We start from the raw sequence: 16807 nt of genomic DNA, 5'->3' as shown, positions 1-16807 counted from the left end.
TTCCCATCCTTTGCCACTGCTCCAACCTTGGAGGGGTTAGAAACCACAGCTAGCTATGGAAGAGTGGGAAAGACACACATTTGGGAAATAGGAAAGAAACTAACCATGCTCCCATCCCAGGACAAGCTTACTACTTAGAGCAGACCAGAGCTGGGGGAAGGGAGAAGTTTTAATATTATACGGCACTCAAAATTTTGTCAAATAAACAGGATTGGACATTTCAATTATAGGTATCACACACTTAGCATTGGAAATGTGTTCTTAAAAAAAAAAAATCAGACATTCAGCATCAAAATGTTAACCAAGAGCCTATTTCATATTATTTCAAGTAAGAAGTATAATGTATTACCATTAATCACAACCCCCAATTTCCTAAAATGCAACTAAATACATTTGTTACACATCTGCACGTGTGTCTGTATACACGTAATACATGGTTATATTGGGATGTAAACTTTTAAAATATCACTTTGTTTTTGTTTTTTGCAGTACACAGGCCTCTCACTGTTGTGGCCTCTCCCATTGCGGAGCACAGGCTCCGGACGCGCAGGCTCAGCAGCCATGGCTCACGGGCCCAGCTGCTCCGCGGCATGTGGGATCCTCCCGGACCGGGGCACGAACCCATGTCCCCTGCATCGGCAGGCGGACTCTCAACGACTGCGCCACCAGGGAAGCCCTAAAATATCACTTCTTGATCACCAAATTATCAATATGGTTGTTAGCAGACAACTGCTTTGTAAGTTGTCATTTCTCTTAGCACCAGCGGCACCCAAGACACACATCCCTTTTTGCTGACTCTCAGCAGAGTTCTCGAAACCTCTACACAATTCTGACATTTACAAACTGTATTTGGAATATAACCTGAGATTTCCCCCTTAAACATCTTGTTTAAAATATTGTACTGAGATTGGTGTAAATACATATAGAAAGGCTGAAAATGTACTGAAAGACAATTATGTTCCCTGAAATTTGGATATGAAAACAATTAAGGGGCATTCTACTGAAAAAAATTAACCAGAAAGACCTGAAATGAAAGAAGCAACTCAAGGAACTTTTCAAAATTACGAGAGTAGCCAGAAAAGTCATGGGACCTGCCCTAGATTTTATCCATGAGAAGAAGAAACAGGAGCTTCACAGAGTAGAGGAAATGGACAGAACAGAGGGAAAAATAGAGCCCTTTTCCAACTGTGCCTTAAAAGTCCTGCTTAGAAAATGTATGGTTACCCATTGTTTACATAGGCGTATTAAACATTCTGTAAATCATACACAACTTAGGTATTGCATACTCACAATTAAATATATTTCAAGCCTCATAATCACTGTCTTTCAACAATACCACAGGAAACTGCTGTATATTATGGACAAGTAATCTAAAAATCACGGCTTAGTATTTACAGTTTGTTTATTTTAGCTTCTTCCTCTGGAGTTTAAAAACATCTGAAATAAGTCCAACTCAATCCAAAGGTCTAAAAATATTAAAAGTCAAGGATTACTTTAGAAAGGTGATCCCTTTCATCAATTCCTGAAATCTTTATTCACGCTGATTTTTTTTTTTTTTTTTTGCGGTACGCGGGCCTCTCACTGTTGTGGCCTCTCCCGTTGCGGAGCACAGGCTCCGGACGCGCAGGCTCAGCGGCCACGGCTCACGGGCCTAGCCGTGCTGCGGCACGTGGGATCTTCCCGGACCGGGGCACAAACCCTTGTCCCCTGTGTCGGCAGGTGGACTCTCAACCACTGCACCACCAGGGAAGCCCCATGCTGATCTTTTAATCAAGGTAAATCTCTATCCTGGTAGCTGCATATATGTCCTTCAACAGCTTTAAGGTCTTAGCAGGTAACTTGTCTCAACCAGGGTTCTTTAACTTCCATAAATCTTCTTTCCTTATGGAAATGTGAATACCCTTCAGGGAATGACCACATGCTACTCTTCAGAAGCAGCAGAGGACAGCACAAAATTACTTTCCTCTGTACTTCAAGACACTAGATAATATAAAATTATCGATCTTTTGAAAAGAATATACAAGATATCAAACTGTCAAGTTTCAAACTTGAAAATATGTTCTGTAGCAATTCAAAAACCACAAATAAAAAAATATATACATAATTGTATGAGTATCTTAATAAATGCACTTTAGGCACTAGGTATGATATAAATGCACTTTAGGCACTAGGTATGCACTTGGCACTAGGTATGCCAAGTTTACATTTAGGCAATAAGACTGGAGCATAAATACCACTTCAGTGATTAAGAGTTCATCAAAACAAGTCCTGAATAAAGCTACTGCAGAACCACTAAAGAGAAGATTTATAATCCATAAATAACCAATGTCTAAAAATCACTGACTTTTACACAGAGGAAATAGTATCTGTAGCTTACATTGCATTAAAACTACTAGTATATTTGTACAACGCATACATATGTGATTGTATTTTGTTATTCTTTCATAATATGACATTCTATACACAATTACCTTCGGAAGTGTTTCTAAAATGTATTAATTCCTTAAGCATTGACATTTTAAAATTATTTTTAAAAATACAGTACAGAGCTTCAGCCCACAAGTACTCACTTACCTGAGAAAATCTGGTGCTATTTCTCCATCTACTTAGGGGGTTACATAATCTGCTATGTAAAATTTTATACAGTTATAAAACCCTTCTTCACATATAAATTTATGAGGAACAGTCTTTGGCACAATAGCTACCATTGAGGATGCGAAGGCACGGGACAAGTGTCCACAGGTAACTGTGGCTCACTGGGATGGAAGGAAGAACTTGGATGGTGACAGGAAAAGCCACGTATCTAGCTTCAGAACCAAAGCCAGAGACCAGAGCAGTGAGTACTGGCTCTCAACTCACCTTTGCCATTTGAGCTTGAACCCCACTTGCCTTCAGGGCAGACACAGCCTTCTGAGCTGCTGCAGGACTGTCAAAGTCGACAAAACCATAACCTGAAATGCAAAACACACTTAGTGTTTAAGCCATTATTTTATGATTACATAGAGGAAAAGGATGACTCCATTTGGTCTCTGATGCAGGCAACAGAAATGAAAGCCCTGACGTTCTGACATGTCTCAAGCTTTACAGCCGCAATGCAACATCCTCCTCGAGCTGTCCTTCCCCATCTATCACGGGCTAGGCAACTTTCCCTTCAAAGTTTAAAAAAAAAAGGAAGAAACAAACAAACAGTTTTTTTCCTTTTCCAGATCTTTTTCTCAGGTGTCCTGTACTTACTGGCAGAAAAAAAAAGACATCTGAGTTATACAAAGATTTAAAAAAAAAAAAGGAAAAAAAAAATCAACTTCAGAGAAGTAGCATTTTTAATAATTTGGTAAGAAAGATGGTGCTATCCTACAGAGCTTCCAAGTGTATGTTTATTCTGTAGACTACATTTTATTTTTCAAATAAGTTAAGTACAACCACTGGATACCCCCAATATAAAATAATCTAAATGTTAGAACTTGGTTAAAAATATCATTATTTATCTAAAATAGAGCTCATGATCTCTTCAAAATAAATAAAGGGGGGGGGGGGATGGCTCCAGAAACCCAAAATAGCTGTTTTAGCAGTTCATGTCCTAAAGTCTAAAAACAAAACATAATAAAACAAATAAATAAATAACCTCCTAAGAGAGGTCCTGGTTCAAAGCTTATTTATCCACAGCTTTTCAAACATTTTAAATAAGCTGGTCAGCTATTCTGCCTGGCCACGACAAATCAAAAGCAAGAAATAATGGGGAAAAAGGGTCGGGTTGAGGGTAGGGCTGCTACAAAATGATCACATGGATGGTATCCATATGCTAATTGTTAGTGAAAATGAATAGCAATCAAGAAAAGAGGAAAACTATACAAAGAACAGGCCTTCAAGCAGCATATGAGCAAACAGCTCCATGAACTTCACTGATCCATAAGCATCACTGCATTACATCAGGCAGTCACTGATTTGTCACTATAACTCTTAAGTTATGAGAAAAGGGTCAATTCTATTTAGCGCACTGTTTAAAAGATCAGGGTACCAGGCAAAAATACCAACAGAGATTTCCTTGGAATTCAAACCTATTATCAAATTAATTTTATTTTCTTAATTTATTTATTTTTTGTGGTACGCGGGCCTCTCACTGTTGTGGCCTCTCCCGTTGCGGAGCACAGGCTCCGGACGTGCAGGCTCAGCGGCCATGGCTCACGGGCCCAGCCGCTCCGCGGCATGTGGGATCTTCCCGGACCGGGGCACGAACCCTTGTCCCCTGCATCGGCAGGCGGACTCTCAACCACTGCGCCACCAGGGAAGCCCATCAAATTAATTTTAAATGAGGAAGAATATTTTGAAAAAGAAAAGCCCTGTTTGGAGGTTGCAGAGAAGAGGGGCCAGCCCTATCATTCAGTTGCAGATATTATAAAGCTACAGTCGTTTACACAGGAAGAAACTAAGTCAAAATAGGCAAATATATGCATCAACAAGACCAAACAGAAACTTCAGAAGTAGTCCAAAGGTGAGTGTGCAGTATTAATACCAAAAATATTGCCTGGTAACAAAACTAGTGAACTAGACTATGGATTACAGAAATAGATGTTTTAGGAGACAGAAGTGTCAAAGCTGAAACAAGCAGCAGCTTCCTTCGAGTACTTGGAATTGGGTTGGAATAAGGCCTAATCTGATTTTGACAGTGAATGGAGAAATAGCCAGGTTGGAAAGAAAAAGAAGAGGCTGACCCAAGTAAAAGCAGAGAACGCTACTCAACAGCCAGGTTAGAAGTCAGGTTAAACGTATTTTGGAATTTTTTTAGAAATCTGTCGTTAATGCTAACATGCAACCCGTTATGAAGGTACACACAGGCACACACATACTCACTCTCTCACTCTCATACATATTTTACTACCAAATACGATTTAAGCAGGTCATAAATGAACACCCAACTACACTGAAATGATGTAACTTCTACTGATGGATATTTAAGACACCCTCCTTAATTTTGCTGTTGTCAATAAATTACAATAAACAGAAGATCTCAGGTTTGATATTCATGTAGTTGAAATTGATATTCAGGTAATATTAGTATTATTTTATCTGTTATTTCCTTATTAGGAAAAATCCATAATGGTTGCATTTTTAGTTAACTGTTTATAACCTTTTCTGGCCTTGCCCAATGTCTACTACATAGCTGTTTCATTAAATATTTGCTGAAAAACAAATATAACAGGTAAGCATGCAATCCTGGGCTCTTTCATTTCCTCTATTATATTACTTTCAAGTAAGTATTAGAGTATATAAATGAGTTTCACAGGTTCCATGGGTTTCATTATATAAATATGTACACAGATATTTCTGAAGGTGGGATAAACTAAGTAACACAGCATCCTCTCACTGGACCCCCAAGAGGATTCTTCTCAGGTCTCAGGACCAGGAACAGTTATGGTATTCCTGCTTCTTGGATTTTATTCTACATTGTGATTACTGAATCATGGGAATAGGTATGTTTATTTTTGCTTTGGCAACTAAGAAATACAGGGCTATTTCTATAGTAACATGGAGTTTCCTGCTCTTACCCCTATTTTCCCTTTGGTGTGACTTATCCTCACCCATTTTATGTCTGTGTGTGTGTGTGTGTGTGTGTGTGTTTTCTGGTCTTATATGCAACTCTGTAAACATTGATAATTAACCAGTCGGGTGTCACAATCAATCCGCTGTAAGCTTTTTTTTTTTTTTTTTTGGTCCTGAACTACCATATATTCCAGTGCTGAAAAGCATTTAAATACCTTTTCTTGGCCAAAAACTGACAAAAATTGAAAGGTAGAAGAGCAACTGAATAGTGAATTTTTAAATTTAATAACTACGATAACATGTTATTCAGAGCAATATTTCCTTCAGCTTAATTCTGTCTTCTGGAGAGAGGCTTCAAAATATGTTTTGTGGGGCTTCCCTGGTGGCGCAGTGGTTGAGAGTCCACCTGCCGATGCAGGGGACACGGGTTCGTGCCCAGGTCTGGGAAGATCCCACATACCGCGGTGCGGCTGGACCCGTGAGCCATGGCCACTGAGCCTGCGCGTCCAGAGCCTCTGCTCTGCAGTGGGAGAGGCCACAACGGTGAGAGGCCCGCGTACCGCAAAAAAAAAAAAAAAAAAGTTTTGTGCCAAAAAGTGTTCTATGACCTATAAGGTCTCTAATTTCCAGGTATAAAATTCTTTGATCTGTTCAACTCTCAAAAAACTGTATACAACACAAGCACTTTCCATTTATACTAATAACCTCTTAAGCATTACCTATATTCATCCATCCATCCACCTACCCACCTTCTCAAGTTATCTGTAACATGGCTAACATGTTATCTGTCTTTATTATGAGCTATGCTGTGTTAGTTTTTCTCATTTGTCCTAAAATTACTATTTTTCAGGAGCTCTTTCATTCTCCCTCCCAGAATTTTATAAACCCATTCTTGCTTACTCTCTCCCCCTCACTCACTCACCCACACCCCAGATATCTGTTGCTATTTCTTCCTGAGAGGCCTGTGTGACACAGAGACTCAGAAGGTTTCTCTCATCGCCACCCCCCCACCCCCGACATAAGGCAGTCTCTCCTGAGACTCAATTTAGGAGAACATCTACAGGAGACATGTATTGAAAACCAGTGCTGAATTATTCTTATCCTTATTTAGAAGTCCCCAAAATCTCTCCACTTATCTTCGGACCCTTCCCAAATATCATGGGTTTGTATTATGATGTTCAGTTTAGCTTTAGTATTTCTTTACTTGTACCTTTTCCAGATCATGCTAAGCATTTTGTGGAGTTTTGGCTTCCAGGCAATAGGGTCTTGCTGGAAAAGAGTGTGTAACAGTAGCGTGTCCAGTGTAGAGGTGTGGCAGAGAATTCACCCAGGGAGGCCTCTGGGTCCTCTCTCTCACGTAACTAGGGCAGCTGTGCTTTTTTTAACACACTGATCTGCTGCGAAGACTTCTTTTTGGGGTAAGGGGGTTGGGGAGGTGAGGAGGAAGAAAGGAAGGGTAAGGTTATAAAATGACTTGTCTACTGTGATTTCTCTCTTGGTTTGAAACAAATGCTGAGATCAGCTTCCTGTTTTATACCTGCAAGAGTCCGGTTTTTTTTTGTTATAAAACCAAAAGGTTTTTTTCTGTGTCCCTGCTCACCCAAATCATTTTAAAATATGGTAAACAAGACTAATCTGGTAACTGGGTAGACATTTCAGTCTACAATTTGACTCTCTCCAGTTTAATTCACTGAAAATATTAATTGAGTACCACTCTACGTAAAGCATTGCTCTATTCACCGTCCTAAGGCAAAACTGCCTGAATGTGCCATGTTGACTAAACATGGGCTTAGATATTTGCCACAATAGCTCCTTTAAATTCAGGAGCTTTGAAGAAGAGACAGAAATACAATGAATCACTTCAAGTCCAGATTAAAGGAAACGGCTGGCTTCTATGGTGAGGCCCTACCATACCATCCAGAGGCTTCATTTATGTTCTCTGCCTTTTTCAGATTGTGCTAAGCCACAGCCATCACCACTACTTGAAAAATTGGGGTCTAATTAATGAGGAGATTTGCCTTCTCTGCCTATTCCTGTCAACCTTATTTCAATTCACGGGGTCAGTCGTTAGACTCAAAGTCAGCTGACTCCATTCTTCCCCTTTCCTAGAAATCACATGCCTATTGTTAAGATGCTGGATCATTAAAAGTCAGAACCATAGAGCATCAGTGCTGCCTACTCCAGACGCCTCCTCTTCCAGCTCATGGAGCCGCATGAGCTCATCCTAATTACACGGAAAACTGAAGGTCAGTGCATCAAATTAATGCAGCAGCATATTTCAAAGGGGCGTATGACCTCCCCTCCCTATTACAATTCGGTCAGTGAAAATGGTTCTCTCCTCCCCGCTGCCAATATTGTCAACAGGCATTCAGCAGAGAACAATTGGGAGTATTGAAACATGTAATTAAGTACTGCTTAAAACTACTCTAATTAATAGAGCCAATTTGCACAATATGTAATCTTTTCAGTTCTTTAGTGCAGTCCAATGGTCTTCAGTAAGCAGCTCTAATCTCCTCAGGCTCAGCAAAGAAAAGCTATTTTCTAACTCTACTCCCCTTTTAAGAGCAGGGGATAAATGCCAGCCGGTATTTTGCATGTTAACTCTACTGGCATCAAATCTGGGATTCTGGCAAAGGGCTAGCTGCTGTTGGGTTTCCAGCCAAAACTCAACCAGGGACAAACGCAAGCAATATGCTGACACTGTGCAAGACAGAAACTGGGTGACATGTAAGATTTGGATTTTAATAAATGGAGGTAGTTTTGAAACCAAAGATCAAGTTTAAAATTCCATTATTTTTCTAAAGCCCTGATTTAGCAAATCAACAGCCAACGAAACATACCTTTGCATTTGTTCGTTGTCTTATCCAAAATTGCCTTCGTGGAAACAATTTTCCCATATCTAAGGAAAAAAAGAGAAAAAAGAAGTTATAATTGAGGAACCTTTATTAATGTCTAAGTCCAGAGAACACACACACTTATCAAACAACTGCAAACTTTCAAGTACAAAATGTTCTTTACTAGGGGACGGGAAATGAGAATTCTAAACACAAACTAAACTAAAAAGGGGTAACAGCTAGGCCTCTCATTTGAATCTCTGGATTACAGTTTGATGTTTAGCTTTGAGGAATCAGGTACTTACTGATGATCTTGGGACCAAAAAAATGGAATATGAGCTCTATAAAAATAGTTTCGTCTAGTAACACCATGTCTGTGGTCAAATACAAACCCAAAGGCAAGGCTACAGAAGTGTTAATGGAAAGTACTAAGATCAACATAGCCTTTATGAACTAATCACGGTGGGAAAGCTGCCTGGGTCTTATCTATTCATTTTGCTTTTGCAGGCAGCTCTGCATGGCTCTAGATCACCACAGAAAGGTGCGTATGTGTATATATCTTTAACACACTTGATGTGTTATTTAAAACAGGTCTTTTTTACCTAAGATTTTGACAACTGTTTATAAATACCTTTATTAAGACCTCTTTTAATGCTGTAATAATAGTTATACGGTGTACTCACTAATGTGTGTGTGGGCATGTGTGTGCAAGAAATAGGCAATGCAAAAATATAAACCAATGAATCAGGAATTAAGCATTACTTTTATGAGGGTTTGTATGAAAAATGTGTTCAAATTCCTTAATGTACAACAGAAGTTGGGAGAAGAAGGAAAAAAATTCAGAATATTAACATTGAGGGTACTGCTATCAGAAACAAAGGGGCAGCAGAGTTGAAATATATGTACTACCTACATCCTTTCACAGTGACCAGACCACAATGCAAAGCACCGCTATGTTTGTCTTCTAAAAACGGAGAAGAAAAACCTTTGAAAAATAACTCTTAAAAATTACTAGGTTTTTGGGGAATGCACATAACATACTTGAGGTATCTGAGACATTTCCCCATTTAGATGTGGCAAATTCCAAAATTTTACTTTCCTATGTATTTACTTTAAAAATTTCACATTTTCTCTCATACTACTTTCTCGTGATTTCTGCTGAGGACTAAAAAGACTCTTAAAAGTTTTAGAAAATGGAAGTATCTGTGCAGCACTTTAAAACATTCTAAATGCTGCAGGTTTCTATTTTATGTATTGAACAAGCTGAAAGATACTTATCTAGAGGAAACAAATGGCTTGGGCCACCTCTCTCCCTCAGTTAATCTTCACTCTGTGTAATCATGTAATCAAATGATTACTAACTGGGCACATGAAAGTAAAGATAATTTAAGGTTCAAATGACAATTACATCCAAGAGGCATAAGGCTACACAAACACCTTCAATTCCCTGTAGAGATTCTGAGTATTTATAACAACCTTAACACAGGTCATTAAGCTTACAAAAAAAAATTTTTTTTAACTCTGCAAAACAGAAACAATAAGTGATTTAAAGACCACCTTATAGCAACCATTTATCTACCTAGGTTACGGACAGCTTGATATGTACCAGCACTCTCTCCTTTGCACAAGTTTTAGCTGAAAACGCTTTTAGACTGCATCCCTATCACAGCCCTTTGCAAAAGTAGAGAAGAAAACTGGTATGACTCCAATGCAGGATAAGGGGATTGGGAGTCAGAGAGATTAAGAGACTTTGCTTGCGGTCACAGAGTTCAGGGTCTTTTGTAAACCAAACAGAAGAAAGCAAATTTAGAGAAGGTCAGGGGCTGGCCTTCTACCCTTCTGGTTCTGCTCTCCACAATAATGGGGAAGAAGACATGGAGAGAGGAAGATGTGGGAAGCAGGAAAAGTGAAGAGGCTCCTGAGAGCACTAGACTCAATCCACGCCGCACTCCACTCTGGTTTGGGTTCTCTTTGATCTTTGCTACATCTGACATTTCTCCTTATTTCCACACCTATGCTTCTAGGACCTTCACTCTCAGGACCTCATCCTACCTTTCTGGGCACCCTTTCAGTGGTTTTTTTTGGCCCATTCAGCTTCCTCCTCTCTCTCCTTAACCAAGTACTTTCATCACATTTGATAATCAGCCCCTTAACCCTTCCTTTTCCTAGGAAATGCATCCAGTACCACAGATTTAACTTATACATCTTCTTTGATGAAGCCCATTTCTCCTTCCTGTTTTTTTTTTAATCTAACCAAAGCTTTAGTTTTTGTCTTCTTCTTTTTACTTAACTATCTTAGTATCTTACTAAGATACTTAAATATCTAGTTAGATGTTACCTCATGTCCACTATTCTCTAAATCCCACCCCCAAAGAACCTCAAACGCATTTTCCTTGTCTCCTCTTCATATCTCATTTCATTCAATAGCATCATCACATTCCCAATCTTCCACCAAGCTTGTGGTCCTTGAGACATCTTCAAGTCAGCCATTCCTGAATCCAGTCAGTCAATCACTCTTCTGAGTTTTGCCTCGGACATGTGTGTAATATTCACTCCTTCCCTTCACTGTGCCTACACCTATACAAAAGGCATATCATAGTTCTTGCCTCTAGCCTCTGGTCCTTCCAACCCAGTCTGCTGCATTACTTGGAACATGGTTCTCTTATCTCTCCATTGCCCCCTTCTATCCATGCTTGAACTTAAAGAACCTGTTGTAACACTAACTTTTCCACGAAACTCTCCCTAATAGCCTCAACCATTTAGTGGGCGATTTTATAAGAAACCAGAAAGGGAATAACATTTACTCAGTTCCTAAATTTCTAGGCACTTTGTATGTATGGTCTTATTTAACTTCACAACAATCTTATGAGGTAGCTGTTATTATTCCCATTTTTGCTAATGGGAAAACAAAAGCTCATAGAAATTTTGAGACTAAGATCTCGCCTAAAACCTCAAAGCTCAAAAACAGTTAAATTTAAGTGTTCACTGCAATTTATCTATGACATAATTTTGAGAAACAACGTTTCCTTTACATACTCAGAGTATGAAAGGTGAGGAAAAAAGTGGAAGATCTATTAAGGGATTGGAATAGATTTATTTTTCAAACCAAAGCAAGTTTTTTGTTTGTTTGTTTTAGACACAAGAAATAAGTATGTGGTTCATGGTTGAAGGAGGGATGCGGGGTGTGTGCAGGAGAAGAAATATGTCTGAAATTTATCGGTTTTACTTTCTATTGTGGTTTTCATCATGATTTGTGGGTTAACACTGAAAGCCCATGACTTCCCAGAAAGTCAAAACAGTTTTCACTCTGTGGTACTACTGCATACTAGCCTCCATGCAATCAGAGGGTCAGTGAGACGCTTCTCTGGAGTTACCCGGCGTGGTGGTGGGGCAGGGTTTTGAAGCCTTTTCCTCTCCTACAATATCTTTTTCTGTGAGCTGTTCACTCAGTTAGCTTCTCAGGGGCTGATGCAGTCACCATGTTCTGGGAATGGAGCACAGAACAAGTTCTTCTGATGACATGAGAAAGGATCTACAATATGGGGACGAGCCGTCTGGCAAACGGCACCTCAAGGAACAGGAAAGGGGGCAGCAGGCTTCAGAGCAATTCCCCTCTGCTAGTCTTATCTGTAGTACGATTTAATAATGTGAGGCAAGGGATGGGATGGGGGGGAGAAGTCATTACAGATGATTAACATTTAGTCTAATTCTATTGTTGATCAGCAGTGCCTGCAAGAGTAACAGATATCTGGATAGAAACTCATAAAGCAACTAGATTTTCACCTCCCCTTGTTCCTATCTGCAACTTAATTTGTAAAAAAAAAAAAAAAAGCCAAGTAACAGGGACATAGGATTTATTAGGAGAAAACAGGCCTCCTCACTGGCAGGATGCACACTCCAAGGACACCAAGGAGATGCATGCCCAGGAAAGCAAGCTGCAGGATTTAATGGGGAAAATGTGCATATGAAGATTCTGTGGGTTTTACCCAGCTTAAAGTAACAAGGCTCAGACGCACAGTCCCGGCTACCCGGAATATAATATTCTTTGCTGAGAGTAGATTAATCCACTCCAGAGGAAGCTCTGACAGCAAAAGGATAAAGAGTAATTAAGAGACATGACTACAGAATAATGAGAATTTCGAAGGGAGAGGATAACAAGTAAAAATCTCACATTTAAACCTATTGGCTAATAAAACCTTTCGCTTAGAAGCTACCCAAGTTTCTTTTGTTTGTACCACAGCTTTTGTCATTTCTCCCCCATTTCCATTTCTTCTTTCATCTGTTATAGTATAAAATCTAAGCATATTTTAGTTTGCACTTACTAAAATAAAGCTTCATTTTCTCCTCTGCCCCCCACCACTTAGTCCTTCATTAATTCTACCTTTTTGAAAATTTACCATAATTACAAGAGAAATGCGTATTTGTTATTAGAAGACACAGAAAAGCAGACTGAAATATTAGAATCACCTAAAGTCCTGAATACGAAATGTTAAATGGATTGATGCGTATCCTTATAGATTTTTTTAAAAAATTTAAATTTATTTATTTATGGCTGTGTTGGGTCTTCGTTTCTGTGTGAGGGCTTTCTCCAGTTGTGGCGAGCGCGGGCCACTCCTCATCGCGGTGTGTGGGCCTCTCACTATCACGGCCTCTCTTGTTGCGGAGCACAGGCTCCAGACGCGCAGGCTCAGTAGTTGTGGCTCACGGGCCTAGTTGCTCCGCGGCATGTGGGATCTTCCCAGACCAGGGCTTGAACCCATGTCCCCTGAATTGGCAGGCAGATTCTCAACCACTGCGCCACCAGGGAAGCCCATCCTTACAGATTTTGTCCAGTGTGCACGTACAAGTGTCTGCACATGGCACTCAGGCGCGCACACAGTCTCTTTCTCCTCTCTCTCATCTACTAGGGAACTTGGAACTTTTGAACATGGCCAGTTACAAGCCAAGGCTCTGGAGAATAGAGTCCATTCCACCCACCACCAACAGATGGCGGTAAGGGTTGATGAGTTATTTTAGTATTGGTCATCCCAGTTGGAAACTCAGTTAAGGCACCATAGGGTCATTGGCAAGGTTTATGTTAGTTTATTTTACAAACTTATTAAACTGAAAAAAGCAATGGGTGTGTGGGAAAAAAAAGAAAGAAAAAGTGTACACCTATAATGTAAACAAAAAACGATGTGAAAAAGGGTGGGATATTGCTCATGCATATAGGATGATTGCTTTTGTTTGCTTTAATAGCTGAACTGCCTTTGAAGGACAAAGAAACTTGCCACTGTGAGAGAGGCTGTGCCCGTGCAAATGACAATAATTAGCAAGAAGGAGGGAGAGGGGACTGAAATGAGAAAAAACCAAACCTCTATGGGCTATCAAATCAGTATCCACAATGGAAAGCCTATGACCTAGTGAGTTAACTCAGGGGAATAACAGAAGTTAACAGATTACATCTATACAGTTTTTATGTTATGTCAGGCACTGTTTTATGTGATTTAGGTCAATTATTTTAATCTTCACAGTGACCTTTTGAGTAGGTGAAGTTTTATTCCCACTTTGCAGTTGTGAAACAAAGGAGCGGAGTGAGTAAGGGACCCACTAAAGGTTACACAGCAGCAAAGAAGGGAGACAGAAGTTTGCTTGGCCAATCATGCTGACAAGTGTGGAAACTCTGGTCGCCAACCACAGACTGTTCCAGAGGTTCAAAGCTGCTCCCAGGGCTTCCCTGGTGGCGCAGTGGTTGAGAGTCCGCCTGCCGATGCAGGGGACACGGGTTCGTGCCCCAGTCCAGGAAGATCCCACGTGCTGCGGAGCGGCTGGGCCCGTGAGCCATGGCCGCTGAGCCTGCGCGTCCGGAGCCTGTGCTCCGCAATGGGAGAGGCCACAACAGTGACAGGCCCGTGTAACGCAAAAAAAAAAAAAAAAAAAAAAAAAAAGCTGCTCCCACTGTGAATCTGCACAGTTCCAAACAAGTGGCATGAGGATGAGGGCAGACCCTGGAACTGCTAAAGCCTCTAACACAGATGCTGACAACATTCAGAAAGTTGTTCCCTGACTTCCTGGGTAGACAACATTGTTCTATTTGGAATAAGAGGCCCAAGAGAACAAATGTATCAGTGAAGAGGAGGTATGGCTGGCTTTAAAGCTTAGAAGGAGTAATGCAGGGATCTATTTGGTGGGAACGGATTTGGGAACTAGGAGCCCTTTGTTATTGTGGACCTGTGGGGGGAAAAGGGAAAATAATTCACAGACATACACCCACACCCGGATGATACCGTACATGCATTTTCTAACTTGATTTTTTTTGCTACTTTATCTTTCCAGTGGCCTCCCAGGAAAAGGGGATTTCCTACAATTTGCTTTAGGTCTTCTAACAGTGGTTGAATAGGGGAAGGAAAAGAAAGTATAAATTACATTCATTTTGCTAATAGAAAAGTTTGCTGCACAATGAGGCCTGAAAGAGCTCTCTAGTTCTGCTTTCTAGCAGAAGGAGTCATTTACCCATGTTATCCTGAATCCTCAGTACCTTGAATAACTCAGCTCATTCTATTTTCTTTATCTACTTGGTACAGGAAGTGGTAAGCATTTGAGGATGAGGTATATGTATGTGAAATTTTAAAATTAGGCAATCAATATCAGACAGATTTTCTAAGACTTCATCTTTTTGGCCTTGAAGAGTTTCACTGTTTCTATAAGACTTCTAAGATGTACAAAAATTAAAGGGACAGAAAGATATTCCATTTTTAATTCCAGTCATTTTGGCTTAACTTTTTTTTTTTTTTTTACATCTTTATTGGAGTATAATTGCTTTACAATGGTGTGTTAGTTTCTGCTGTATAACGAAGTGAATCAGTTATACATATACATATGTTCCCGTATCTCTTCCCTCTTGCGTCTCCCTCCCTCCCACCCTCCCTATCCCACCCCTCCAGGCGATCACAAAGCACAGAGCTGATCTCCCTGTGCCATGCGGCTGCTTCCCACTAGCTATCTATTTTACGTTTGGTAGTGTATATATGTCCATGCCTCTCTCTCACTTTGTCACAGCTTACCCTTCCCCCTCCTCATATTCTCAAGTCCATGCTCTAGTAGGTCTGTGTCTTTATTCCTGTCTTACCCCTAGGTTCTTCATGACATTTTTTTCCCTTAAATTCCATATATGTGTTAGCATACGGTATTTGTCCTAACATTCGTTAACTGCCCCTTCCACTTGTGCGGTACGGCTGGATGTGCTTTGTGCATACAGAGTTCCTGGTATATGGACAGAACAGGAAGCTGCACCTGATGCAGCTGGAATGGAAGTCAGGGTTGGAAGAAGGAAAATGCTTGGCAGGAAAAGCTGCTACAGCCCTGAAGGTCAAAACCCAACCTGGTGCTGAAGGTGAATGGAATGCAGGAAAGACAAGTACAGTCAAGAAGGAGGCCAGACCAAGAAATCAAATCTAGCCTCACATATTTACAGCACGTCTCCAGCATGCCCTTCACCATCCAAGGCCTATGAAAAGTATGTAAGATGCCATTCCTGCAGCTGAGGGGGATAATTGTGAGGGGAGGGGGGAATGTAAGAAATTTTTAATATTAAAAAATAATTAAGAATATTGAGATCCTGTATGATGAATGCTAAATAAAAGGAGCATAAACGTAGGATGAAGGTCAAGTTCAGCAAGAAAGACTTTGGGGAAAACAGAAATTGAGGTAGGCCACGGAAGACAATAAACAGAAGAATGTGTCTAATGCAAGCTGTGTGGGGAAGATCGGAAATCAAGTCTGAAAAGGTCCTAGAGGGCCTCGGGTTCTAGGAAAAGGAGTCAGGGAACAGAACGTGGCTGGAGGTTTTGCAACTGCGGAATGATATGATGAAAGCAGGATTTTAGTAAGATTAATGAAAATCTTGTGGCTAGAATTAGCAAAGAGAGATGTCACATTTTTTGTTTATTATTACTATTTAATTTTTTTGGCTCTCCGTACTCAAGCAGTAACACTCAAGTTCAAGAAGTTACCATGGAGGACTGAGGAGAGCTAGGAGAAGAATGGAAAGGTTCTAAAAGACAGGAAAGTTTTTAAGACAGAGGACTTCTTCTAACTAGCCTCAAATGCTCTAACTTAACACCTGAGAAAAATAACCTATGTTATTTGTATCTGTGTTATAGAAAGCTAGTGGCTTGCCTCTGTGAAGGCAGAGGAGATGGAGAAAAGGAATCACCATGGTTCACTTTTCTGAACTACCCTGGAAAGGACAGTGAATGTCAGCCCCAGTCCCAGAGCCTGCAGATTAATTTAGCAGAAGTGCACACCATCCTCAGGTGGTCCAGCCCTCGGCCAGACGGGCTGCTTTACGACATGTGAGCTGCTGGAGAATAAATGACAGAAGCTTTGGGACAAAGTATCATGTTTTTCAAGAGAAAACATATACATCTACGTATCTAGTTTTTCAAAACACTGAA

General features: G+C 40.3%; 1 protein-coding gene across 5 annotated transcripts in view; it reads right to left on the bottom strand.

The window, feature by feature from the left end:
- The window catches only part of RBMS1 (RNA binding motif single stranded interacting protein 1), a 209494-nt gene that overhangs the window by 35177 nt on the left and 157510 nt on the right, over positions 1 to 16807 (bottom strand). For all 5 annotated transcript variants that reach the window (XM_082658119.1, XM_082658121.1, XM_082658123.1 and 2 more), the window contains exons 3-4: positions 8379 to 8437; positions 2860 to 2951 (exon numbers count right to left, since the gene is read on the bottom strand). In XM_082658119.1, the coding sequence (XP_082514245.1) occupies positions 2860 to 2951; positions 8379 to 8437 (151 nt within the window). The remainder of the gene's footprint in view (positions 1 to 2859; positions 2952 to 8378; positions 8438 to 16807) is intronic.

Source organism: Grampus griseus, assembly GCF_964374135.1.
Source record: "Grampus griseus genome assembly, chromosome: 7".
In the NCBI taxonomy this organism is placed as follows: Eukaryota; Metazoa; Chordata; class Mammalia; order Artiodactyla; family Delphinidae; genus Grampus; species Grampus griseus.
The sequence above is the reverse complement of the archived record's forward strand: the minus strand, read 5'-3'. Positions and strand labels throughout refer to the sequence as shown.